At 44.6% G+C, this 12,861-nt stretch overlaps 1 protein-coding gene across 2 annotated transcripts in view; it reads right to left on the minus strand.

Annotated features, from left to right (window-relative positions):
* NEDD4 (NEDD4 E3 ubiquitin protein ligase) overlaps positions 1-12,637 on the minus strand; it is a 116,951-nt gene extending 104,314 nt beyond the window's left edge. Inside the window, exon 1 of one of the 2 annotated variants that reach the window (XM_079767565.1) lies at positions 12,371-12,637. In XM_079767565.1, the coding sequence (XP_079623691.1) occupies positions 12,371-12,415 (45 nt within the window). In that variant the 5' untranslated portion in view covers positions 12,416-12,637. The remainder of the gene's footprint in view (positions 1-12,370) is intronic. The other variant, XM_079767564.1, reaches the window with a different exon arrangement.
* Positions 12,638-12,861: the final 224 nt, after the last annotated feature.

Raw genomic sequence — 12,861 nt, forward strand, 5'->3', positions numbered from 1 at the left:
TTCCCCCCCCGCCCCCGTGCACGAATTTCATGCACCGGGCCTCTAGTCAGAAATAAAGATAGGATTGAAAACCAGAAAGGAAAATGTAAACTGAAATTTCAGTTTTCTATGGGGATTGATTTGCAAAAATCTGAAGAGATTTTCAGATTACCTTTTTTCCCTGGAAAGTCACTGAATACATAAACCCATGAACGTATTCTATTGGCCAAGTTCTCATTATACCATTTGACTGGGAAGTGGCTATACTTTATTAAACAAGGTACTAATTTCAAGACTGAATTCTGAAAATTAGAAATATTTTTTGTAATGATAATTTGTACAAACTTTTTCTAGTCATAAAGTATAATCAAAAGTGGCATCAGATTAGTCAACAATATTGTAATAACTATGGATGGTGGCAAGTGGGTACTTAAAATATCAGGCGGGGGAGGACACTTTTTAAAGTATATGATTGTCTCACCACTATGTTGTACACCTGAAACTAATACAAAATAATGTTGAATGCAACAAAAAGTTCTATCAGCAAATAATACATGTTATTTGATCATCTTAGCTTTTCTAAGTGTAGACAAGTATTTATAATTTGTATATGAACTTGAAAATTAATCCATATTTGTGGAGCCTCTACTGGAACTTTCTCCCAGAAGTCTCCAGAGGAAAAACATAACAAGCTTTAATTAAAAACAACTCCAGGAAATGATAAATTACTCACAGTAACAGACAATTTATCTTTTCAACTTTATCCTTGCATTTCCCACCACAAAAAATCTGAACGAATTATATTAGACTAGAGGCCCGGTGCACGAAATTCGTGCACGGAGGGGGGGCGTGTCCCTCAGCCCAGCCTGCACCCTCTCCAATCTGGGACCCCTCGAGGGATGTCCGACTGCCCGTTTAAACAGGCACTTGGACATCCCTCTCACAATCCAGGACTGCTGGCTCCCAACTGATCACCTGCCTGCCTTCCTGATTGCCCCTAACCACTTCTGCCTGCCAGCCTGATCACCCCCTAACCACTCCGCTGCCAGCCTGATTGATGCCTAACTGCTCCCCAGCCAGCCTGTTTGCCCCCAACTTCCCTCCTCTGACGGCCTGGTCACCCCTAACTGCCCTCCCCTGCAGGGTTGATTGCCTCCAACTGCCCTCCCTTGCAGGCCTGGTGCCTCCCAACTGCCCTCCCCTGCTGGCCATCTTGTGGTGACCATCTTGTGTTTACATGGGGGCAGGATATTTGACCACATGGGGGCAGCTATATTGTGTATTGCAGTGATGGTCAATCTGCATATTACTCTTTTATTAGATAGGATAGAGGCCTGGTGCATGGGTGGGGGCTGACTGGTTTGCCCTGAAGAGTGGGGGTTCCCTTGGGGCATGGGGCGGCCTGAGCGATGGGCCTGTGGTGGTTTGCAGGCCGGCCACGCCCCCTGGCGACCCAAGAGGAGGCCCTGGTATCTGGAATTTATTTACCTTCTACAATTGAAACTTTGTAGCCTGGAGCAAAGCCAAGCCTGCTGCTCGCTCCGCGGCCAGCAGCGATTTCTGTAGGAGTTAATTCACCTTCTATAATTGAAACTTTGTAGCCTTGAGTGGAGGCTTAGGCTGGCAACAGGAGGTGCAGAAAGCTTGGCTTCTTTTGTTACCGCAGAAACCCTCCCGCTCTCAGTGGCTGTAGCCATCTTGGTTGGGTTATTTGTATATTTGCTCCTGATTGGCTGGTGGGCGTGGCTTGGCTGGTAGGTGTGGCTTAGGCGTAGCGAAGGTGCGGTCAATTTGCATATTACTCTATTATTAGGTAGGGTGCTATGGTTAACTGATGTGAAACTATGCTGTTTTAAGATTTTTTCATAAAAATTAAATAAGAAATGCCATTTATTTTGATATTTGTATTCATTTAACTTCATTTTATAAGTTTAGCTAGAAAATTGTTCAAACTGATCTCTTCTATCACACCCATAAACAGAGATCACATTTCCCATCATTTTTTAAAATGAAGAAAAAGAGCATAAAAGCTGCAATGTTAGAATCATGATACTAAAAGTACTATTAACAGAAATCTGGATAGTGCTCAAATGAGCAAAAGAGAAACAAAAATAAAACATCTTTTCCTTAATCAATATGGGGACATTATCTTTAAACAGATCACCATCACGGCTCTTCACTAAAGCTGGAATCCTCCCCTCCACTCATAAGAGAGCTTTATTCTTTATTAATTTATGAAAGTGAGAAAAGTTACAACTTGGCAAACATATGTATGCAGCTTTTCTCAATGACTTGGTGAAATAAAATGTCAATGTGTTATCTATACAGATTCAGTAATTAAAAGCAGCTTTCTGGGCTGAGATTTTCTCCACAATTCATAAAAACAGCGACTTCCTGCTCCTTAATCTTCTGTCAATAACCCCCTCCAAAAAAATAATATCAGGAATAGGAAATACAGAGCTTAGGTCTTTCCATCTCTCATAGGTCTTGGGAGACTTTGTGCTACTCTCCCATCCTTCTGTCAAGTCTTTAAAAAAAGATGTATCTTGTGTTGACTTACCTTTGGGTTCCCTCTGCCTGAGATTTTCTTCCCTATCTCCTACCCCTTCATTGTTAAAGACCTATATCACCTGAGCAGATCCCTTTGAAACCATTAACGTATAATTATTAATGTTATTTAATGACAGAAAATGATAATGTTAATTGGAAAAATCAGGATGCAGAATGTTACCTATTCTGTGACAACTCTGTAAAAACATGAATGCAGATGGATAAAAATCAGAAGGAAATATGCAACGATGAAAATAGCTATTAAAATATGAGATGACGAAGGGTTTTGTTTTAATTCTTAAACTTTTTATAACTTTTAAATTATTTTTTTCTTTAAAAAGTTCTGCCCTTTCTTTAAAGTCCAAATGCCATTTTTCCTAAAAGCCTTGACATGAATCTTCCCTTCTCGTTAGAGGCTCATTTATACAGCATCTATCACATACTATCTTGTATCTGAAGCAATAAACTGTGTGTTTTCTTAAAATTGTGAGATTTTGAAGCTTAAAAATTTGTTTTCTCTACAAAACCCAGAAGAATACTTGGCACATAGTGGAGGCTGACAAATTCTTGATTAACCACAAATCTTTCTGAAGTTGCAGAAAGTAGGAATAAGGCATCGTATCAAAAACAAGGACACGTTTGCGTGGAAAGTAGGAATAAGGCATCTTATCAAAAACAAGGACAGGTTTGCACAAACAGTGAAACAAGAACAGTGGCTGCCCGACCTACACCCACCAAACAGAGAATTGGAAAACTTCTCTCTGAGCAAGCTGAGTGGTTCAAGGTAGGGGAAAAGAAAATAGACACTAGAAATACTTATTTGTGAGAGTCCCACAATTAAATGTTAGGTCAGAAAAACCTACTATGAAATACTCCTGTCAATAGGACCTGCCCACTTTTACAGAGTATCTGTGTCGGCACCTGAGGGAATCGATTAGGAAAGATGAAGACAAGAGATCAAGGAAACAGTGGATCCAACACAGAAAAGAGATCCAGAGAATTCTGACAATGATGGGAAATGGCAGCCCGCAGATGATGCTATACAATAGGGGTAGAGTGCGAGCCGTTTGGATAGAGGGCACATAGCAAGAGGAAGTTTCCAATAAGAATGAGGGAAAATGAATCAATACCATTGGTGAGATATGTATCCATGCATATATATTTTTCGACATTGCATGGTTTTAAAATCCTACCAGTTTGCAATTTTATTTGTGATAGGTGTACAAAAAATTAAAGCAAAAAGTGTACAATAGCCCTAGCTGGTGTTGCTCAGTGGGTAGAGCATTGGCCCAAGTACTTAAGGGTGCAGGTTCGAATCTGGTCAAGGGCACCTACCTTGGTTGCAGGCTCGATCCCCTGATCAGGGCACATGCAGGAGGCAACCAATTGATGTGTCTCTCTCAAACTGATGTTTCTCTCTCTGTGTCTCTGTCCCTCCCTTCCACTCTCTCTAAAAATCAATGGAAAAAAATATCCTTGGGTGAGGATTAACAACAACAAAAAAGTGTGCAATAAATAAGGTATAATAGTTCAGATGTGAATACTACTTTATTTACCTAGTGCATTAATATAAACCCTAGATATTTATTTAACAAAAAATTGCTACAATAGGAGGGCAGGATGTGTATTTTTTTTATTTTTCTGCAACACCTGCTATATAACTTATGGTGACCATATTTTCCAAAGTAAAAATGGAAACTATGGATTGACAGTTTTCTTCCTCTGGTGTGTAAATTTACTTGAAAATGTTTACAAAAATATAAATGCTAGATCACCTTTATTGAAAAATACATAAAATCAGGACCATCCTAGTAAATGAAAGGTAGAGTGTATGATTGTTATATACTTGCTATGGTCAAAGCTCCTTGGGAGTGTTAGCAGTAATAACCATGATAAACTAGAATACTCGGAATCCTTAGATTTATAAGAGAGCCATGGTTCTCAAAGTGCATTCCCTGGACCAGTAGTATGAACACTACATGGCAATTTATCAGAAATACAAATTTTCAGGCCCTGCATGGAGTGAATCAGACACTCTGGGGTGGGGCCAGAAGCCTGTGGGGATGCTGATGGACATCAGCGTTGAGAACCACAGGTGAAGAGCATGAGGATAAGAAGGGAAGTGTTGTAGCTAAGGCAGTTGCAGGAGTATTCCCCATTTACAAAACTGTAACTTCATTTATTCGGTCAGAACTACATAATTTCCGAAAAAGAACAGCTAATCATTACTTTACATCTGCACATTACTTTTAAATCTGACAGCACAATATATGTTTATTTATTCATAAAATATCTCTGGAAGCATAAATATCAAGCTGATAACCTGTATTCCACAGTAGGTTGATTCATAATAGCCAAAAGCTGGAAACAATCAAAGTGTCTATCTAAAGGAGAATGGATAAATATTTGGTATATTCATATGGAATACTACTGAACGATAAAAAGACTGAGCTACTGATACAATCACATGGATGACTTTGAAAAACATTAAACAAAAGAAGCCATATTCTTGTTTCTCTTCAGAGAAAATAAATCTTTCATCTTTTATTTTTTAAAAAGGAAGTTAGACACAAAAAGTATACACTGTATGATTCCATTTATATGAGTTCCAGAACAGGCAAAATTAATCCATGGTGATTAAAAAGCTTCCCGGGAAGAGTAAAAAGAGGGAGTTGATGAGAAGAGCTCAAGGAAATATTTTGCAGTGATGTCAATACTCTGTATCTTAACTGGGTTGTTAGTTTAAACAGGTTGAAAATTATTGTACATTAAAGATCTGTTTGTAAATTTTACTCCTTTCCCCACCTCTCCCTGAAAAAAGAAGGAAAGCATTTTCCAACATTTTCAGAAAAAAACAAAACTGAGAAAGTTCATTACCAGCAACACTCACTGAAAGAAATTCTAGAGGACATACTTCAGGCAGAGAAAAGGGATCCCGAATAGAAAGCTAGAGATGCAAGAAGAAATGAAGAAGTAACAAGCAAAGACAATGTTAAATACAAACATTATTTTAAAAAACAATGTTGATGACGATGATGACATGCACGTAAACATCCAGTGAGTTTCCATTCCACTTGGGATCCAATTTAAAATCCTTGATAAATGGCCTTTACACCCTGCTCTCCTCACCTCTCCAGAATCATCTACCACCGTCCCTCTTGCTCTACCACTCTAGTCGTCTTTATGCTCCTATTCACCACATCTTTTACATTCTCCGTTCTATATCATACAAGATTAGTTCATCTTTTCTGTTATATACTTTCATATTACATCTCCATCTCCTTTCCTTCATAATATTTATAAAACGTGTATGTCTGGTTATATTAATACTAGAGGCCCAGTGCACAAAATTTGTGCACGGGGGGGGGGTCCCCTCAGCCCAGTCTGCACCTCCAATCCAGGACCCCTCAGGGGATGTCCTGCGGATCAGGCCTACACAGGCAGTCGGACATCCCTCTCACAATCCGGGACCACTGGCTCCTAACTGCTCACCTGCCTGCCTGATTGCACCAAACTGTCCCCCCTGCTGGCCTGGTCACCCCCAACTGCCCCCCTCCAGGCTGGTCGCCCCCAACTAGCTCCCCCTGCCGGCCTGGTTGCCCCTTAGTGCCTCCCCGCTGGCCCGATCACCCCTTACTGCATCCCCTTCCGGCGTGGTCGCCCCAACTGCCCCACCCGCCAACCTGGTCGCCCTCACTGCTCCCCTCCGCCAGCCTGATAGCCCCTCACTGCCCCCCCCCCCGCCAGCCTGGTCGCCCCCAACTGCACCCCCTGCCGGCCTGGTCACCCCACGCAGCCTGAATCAACTGATTTAAATATTCTGCTCTGAGGGATGTCAAACACCTATGCCAATGGCTCATTAAATGATAAGGCCAGAATTCTAACCTAGTCAAATTCCATGTTCTATACCTCTGCTTACCCTAAATAATTTATTTGTAAGGAGCCTTCAAGACTATATCCCTATGCAATATATGAATGGCTAATAGCTAACTGTGTGTGTGTGTGTGTGTGTGTGTGTGTGTGTAAACTTTCCTCATCTTCTCTTCCTACTGCAGAGAAGTCAGTAGGCCTACCTTAGGCAGAGTTTGGGGGCCAGGGAGTAGTGTCATGGAGCTGTATGGTCAGCACGCTTGCCAGCATGAGCACGGAGGGGACGAGGGGGGAGCGATACAGAGATGCTCAGTAGTGTACCCACTGGCATGGGACACAGAGGAGGAGGGTGTTTCATAGAGCTGTAACAGCAGTACTCCCACTGGAGGGGAAAGTGGGGTGCACCAGTGGCAGAGGAGAGGCCTGCATGGTTAGAAATTTAGTTACACCAGAAACATAAGTAAATGGATTGAGCACATAAGTAAATATAATGAAGATAATGAAAGTCAGAATTTTTACTGTTAGAGAAGGCACTTATGGCTACAAAGAACCCTGAGATATTATATTTGAATTAGAGAAATTGATATGAATTAATGATTTTTAAATATCTATAAACAGGCTGATGTAGAAATAACTATAGATTTATGTGTGTATTTATGTATACATACGCGTGCAACACACACACACACACACACACACTCTTTAATTCTGTTTCCTGAGATGGCTGAAGAGCAATGACATGAAGTAGCAATGAGCGCATTGAGCAACCAGATCTTGGCTCCTAAAGAACATTTTCTAACGAATGGGCGAGGCAAAATGTAAGAGGAACCTGGAACATCTTCTGCCAGAAAGAAAAAAAGTGCTCAGAGGAAGATGGAGACATGCCACAGTGACCTAAGAACCTTCCTGAAAGGACTTCCATTGGATAATTTAAGCAACAAAATATTTAATGACAGCAATTAATTACAACCCAGTGAATAAGCTGGGATTCTACAAGTCCCTGCTGATATAAATAAACAAATGAATAAATAAGTAAGAAGAAAGGAAAGCTCTTCTTACATAGAATGCCAATTAATAAAACTGGAAATAAAGACACAGTGGTGGAAGTCATCAATGGATGCTAAAACGGGTGGATGGAGATCTGGTGAATGGAAGGGTAGGGTACTGGCATAATCTCTGAATATGTCCCCACAAAATACTAACCGATTATAAAGGGGGAAATGGTGGCATTATGAAAAAGGAACCTTGCAGACACCAAAATGACCAAGTGATCAAGGTTATCATCGATAGTGATGGAATGAGTCAACATCACGTACCCCTTGATAGATGCACTGAGAACACAGTATCATTTCTGTGCTACCTGCCAAAAAAGCATGACCTTCACATGGTCAGGTTGAGGAACATCCTACAGGTTGTACAGTCTGTACTCCTTAAAACTATTAAAGATGAGAAAAACTAAGGAACTCACACAGATAAGAGACTGCAAATACATGACAAGTACAGGCACCATATGCCCCTAAGTGGGACCTTGAATCAGAAAGGAAAAAGAAAAATTATTAGAACACTTGTCAAAGATTGAATGGGATCTGTGGATTGGACAGTAGTGTATCAATGTGCATTTCTTAGTTTTAGAGGGTTGGATGGCTGTTACGTAGGGAAGTATTCTTTTTTCAGAAAAAAAGACATTCTAAAGTATTTAGAGGTGATGGGGCATTGTATCTGCAGCTTGTCCTCAAAGGGTTCAGCAAAAGACCAATGAAAATGGCAAAAAATGGTTATGGAGCAATTGTGGCAAAATGTCAGTAGTTGGAGAATCTGAATGAGGAGAATTTAGAGTTCTTCACACTGTACTTCCAAACTTTCTGTTGGTTTAAAATAAAGAGCAAATTACCACAAATAAACTATACTTTGCTCTTCTTTGGTCCCATGGAAACCCATGAGAAATATTTTAGGATGATGCTGGAATTAGAGAGTTGCAAAAAAGCAGTAATGGTATAAACAATATGTGAAAGATTGGGCTAAATACTCACACAGCTGCTGCTTCAAACGTGCTTTTCCTTTTTGTGAGTAGCAACTAGAGGTTTGGGCTCAGTATCATGCCAGTGTGGGCAATAGTGGGTCTAGAGCAGTCAGAACGTACACTTCCTAGTTAACCTGTTGCTTATGTGGTCACTGACACCATCAAAGGCACCCATTGTTCCATACGTGAAAATCGTGGAGTGAAGGCTCTCAACTCTTTCCTCTTTATTTTTCCCCCTTCTCTTCCTTTGTTTCAATCAGATTTCAGTTACAGAAAATAGAAGTCACTCAATATTTTAGAAAGAAAGACGTTAATACAGGGAATTAGGTGCTTACAAAAATGGTTGGAAGTGCTAGAGGGGCAGGCTACAGGCTGGGCCCACCCGGGACGCTGCCACTCCGGCCCCAGCCAGAGAAGTAGGTAATCAGGAGCCATCACAGACCTGTTGACTTTAAAGAATGGACCCAATCAAGACATCAGGAAGCCGACCACCACCAACCTCTGCTGGCAATTTCCTATCAATACCCACAAGCCAGCGTTACCAGGTACTAGAACACTGCTACAGAAAAACTCCATGTCTACATGGCCATGCTTATCAGCAGAAAAAGCAAAATAACACGCAAACAAACAGTAAGTTATGCTGTACTTCATTTCCACCTTCCAAATGGTAAGTGCGCCTAACTAGGAAACCTATTTCACAACCCATTTCCAGAATGCTAAGTGCAAAAGAGTCGGGGATGCAGGGTGTTTAGCTTAACACAGTGGTCGGCAAACTCATTAGTCAACAGAGCCAAATATCAACAGTACAACGATTGAAATTTCTTCTGAGAGCCGAAAACCGACTTCTGCGCATGGGCCACGAAGTTTCAATCGCACTGTCCTTGCGCGCCCGCACGTGGTATTTTGTGGAAGAGCCACACTCAAGGGGCCAAAGAGCCGCATGTGGCTCGCGAACCACGGTTTGCCGACCACTGGCTTAACATAAGAGGGACGTCTGCTGGCAGGAGGTAGGAAGGGATGCTGATTTCCAGTCCCCATATCTACCACACTCCTTCTCACCAAAGATTTGTGGGAATTAACTTCTTGTCAGAGCAAATTTGGTGGAAATTATATTACACTACTTCCTTAGTATGTTATGCTTTAATGGCAAAATTCTGCACGTGGAGCCAGGACCAATCTCTTACTGAAAGACACAAGTGGAAGAAGAGCTAAAACTCACTTCAACACTCATATGCTCATACAGTGTGACAAAGTGGCTATTCAGTATGTACTGGCTAAATTACAGTTGTCTCACCATCTTCTATCCCATGTCTATTCATCTTTCTCCTTGTTTCAGTTTCAAATTTAAAATAAGAATCATCTTTCTTTTATTATTAAGAAAAAAAATACCTTTTAATAAACAGCAGAGGGCTATTTATTCCCAGACTAGTCTGAGTTTTAGAAAGTGACATAGCTGCAATGCTTTTCTTCTTAAAAAATAAGGAGGGGGAGGCTTTTCCAAGACCTCTTTTATGTTTGTGATGGAGCAGAAAACAAGTGGCAAATAATAGTGATGTGATGGCAGCCTTTACCAGAAAACAAGCCATGTCTGTCTCTCTCCCACCAGACTGTGAGCTCCTCAGAGAACAGGCGGGGACTGTTGTTTCTCTCTGAATCCCTGGTGCCTAACAAACTGTGTGAAGCAGAACAGACAGTTAATAAATGTTGAATGAATAACCTAAATCACAATGGAAGAAGTGGAAGACAACACCACCATCATGTCTTTTATCTTCCTGTCCCATCCTCTTTCTCAACGTGGGCAACGTATACAGAAGGAGTTGGAAGAAACTTTTGGGACTGACAACCAGACCCCCATCATGAGAATCAGAGTGGGCCCCATGCCAGTAAACTTTCCAGAAGTACAAATCCTTCGGCGAGTTCAGGAAAACCTCATTTCCAAGGGTGGAGTTTCTGGCCTTCACACGGAGTTGCCGAATGACCACCCACGAACAGCCACAAATAGTTTCATCTCAGCCGGGCGGAGGGGTGATGCGAGAAGCAAATAACTGTAAACACAGACCCTGTTCCAAGGGGGAGAGAACAGTGAAGGATACCTTGGGCAATGTTCTGTCTATGATCAATGGGCGCTGCGGGGAGTGAGATGAGAAATCTGGAACAGCAGGGCCCACACCCCTCGGGAACAACACACACCACACCAACAACGCGGAAAGAAAGCCCAAGGCCAGCCAGACTGCGTTGGATGCCAGCTTGAAGTTATCTGCATTGGACAGCTTATTGTGGCAAGCAAGGAACCCTGACTGATAAGGAGAAAGCGGCGGTAGGGTCAACACTGCATTATTTTCCTCTGATCTCTTCTATAGATCATTAGCTGGGTATTATTTTTAGCTAAACGTATTGACCACTGTTTCCAAAGCTGCCACCATTGGTCCACCCACCCTTTGCTTCTTTTCTGGCAGCAATCACTAAGAGATTAAAGTCTAATCGCATGGCCAGAATCATCCTCAAAACACTCTGAGATAACGTGCCTGCATCAACAAGTTGCCCATCTACACTAATAAAAGAGTAAGATGCAAACTGACTGTACCTTTGCGACACCCACCAGCCAATCAGGAGCGAGTATGCAAATTAACCATCAAAGATGGCAGGTTGATTTGCATACGCAGGCACCAAATGGCTGGAGTGGGGCGGGATGCAGGGATTCTGCACCACCCCAGCCACTCCGGGCCTCTGGGCAGGGTGGGAAGGTGGAAAGGCGGCTCTGGCCGGAGCGAAGGTGGTGCCGGCAGCCAGGGGAAGGAAGGCCCATTCTTGCATGAATCTTCATGCATCGGGCCTCTAGTTTGTTTATAAACAAAGAACTTTCAAGAGAAATGTAAACGACATTGTTTAAAAAGATGTTTGAAGAGACCGCGTTACTAAGAGGAGTCACTATGACAACACTGTTAGAAGACACCTAAGCAATTAGGCTGAAGGATTTACAGTTAAATGGGTCCAATCTTGAAAACAGATACCTGTGACAGTTGAGTCAACAAGAATGCTTAAATGTGATGTTTTCCCCCTCCAAATTGTAGACCAGATAGTCTGTCACCTCCCACCTACCTCCTTTAAAACAGAACAACCCTTTCCAAATGGCTTATTTTTAATATAAGCGTTAAGGCATAACTGAGAAGGGACAGCTTTGCCTTTCCAAAGAGCAGAACTTAATGTTCAAAGTGAACAACTATAGGAAGTTCTTTCACGTATTTATTCTTTTCCAGCTCGACTTTTTAAGTATCAATACAGACCAGTGAAACACAGCATGAACTTGCCACACGTGACACTTGTTACTAAATAGGAGGAAGACCATCTCTTGGCCTGCTTTCCCATCCCCGACTCCAGTTAGGGTTAAAAAGGGCTGCAGATAAAAAAGGAAAAACCGAAACAGCGAGTCCCAATCCCGTGGAAGTCTTCAGGTCAAAGTGCACCAAGTGGAGTCCGGCGGGCCGCTGCCAGAGCCGGCTCACCGCCCGCCCGCCGGGATGCTGAGCTCCGGGAAATGTGCCGCCTCCCCGCCCGGAGCGCCCGCCCCGGCCGGCGGGGAGGGGGCGGCAGGAAGCGGCTGGCCCGGCGAGGCGCGGCCCCGCGCGCACGCACGCCGCCGGCCGCCGAGCCCCCTCCGCGGCACTTCCCGAAGGAAACGGACGAGGAAGGCGGCGGAGCCCAGAGGGGCGGGGACGGGTGTGGAGTCCACAGGTTCCCGGAGAAAACGCGGCTCCCGGCGGCACGCCCCAGCCCCCGCCCCAGCCCGCGCGCGGGGTCGCCCCCCGGTCCCACCGCGCCTCGCGCGTCCCCGGGCTCGCGCAGGGGACGGAGGGGGCTGACAGCCGGCCCCCTGCCCGCCGCCGCCGCCTGGGGTCTGGCTGACGGGCAGCGCGATGGGAAGCCCGCCCCGCAACCCCGCGGCCCCCGCACCTCGTCCTCCTGGAGCCCGAGCACCTCCACGGCGCAAGTTGCCATTTCGGAACGGTTACAGCAGACCGGACGCGCTCACCCCGCCCAGGGAGTGGGGAGTGGAGTGGGGAAGAGGGGAGGGAGGAGGCGGGAGGGACCGGAGGAAGAGGAGGCGGCGCTCCCACGGCGCCCGCAGCGCCCCCCCTGGCCAGTGGGCGCTAGTGGGCGAGGAAGGGCGGCGCGGACCGGCCGCTGCGCCTCTGCCGGCGGCGCGCGTGGCGGGGCCCCGGGCTGGGGGGCGCGCGTGGCGGGGGCGCGCGTGGCGGGGGCGCACCTTTCGCTCCCCCGCCGGAGGTGGGTGGCCCGTAGACCCGGCCCGAGGCGCCGTGGGCCCCAGGGCTTTGCGCCAAGCTGGCGTCCGAGGCCCGGAGCCCGCCCGCTCTTCCCCTGGGAAACACAGCTGCGGTTTTCCGCAGCAACAAGTCACCGAGAGCCGCCCGAACTCGGCCTCT

Source organism: Cnephaeus nilssonii (genome assembly GCF_951640355.1).
Source record: "Cnephaeus nilssonii genome assembly, chromosome: 4".
Classification (NCBI taxonomy): Eukaryota; Metazoa; Chordata; class Mammalia; order Chiroptera; family Vespertilionidae; genus Cnephaeus; species Cnephaeus nilssonii.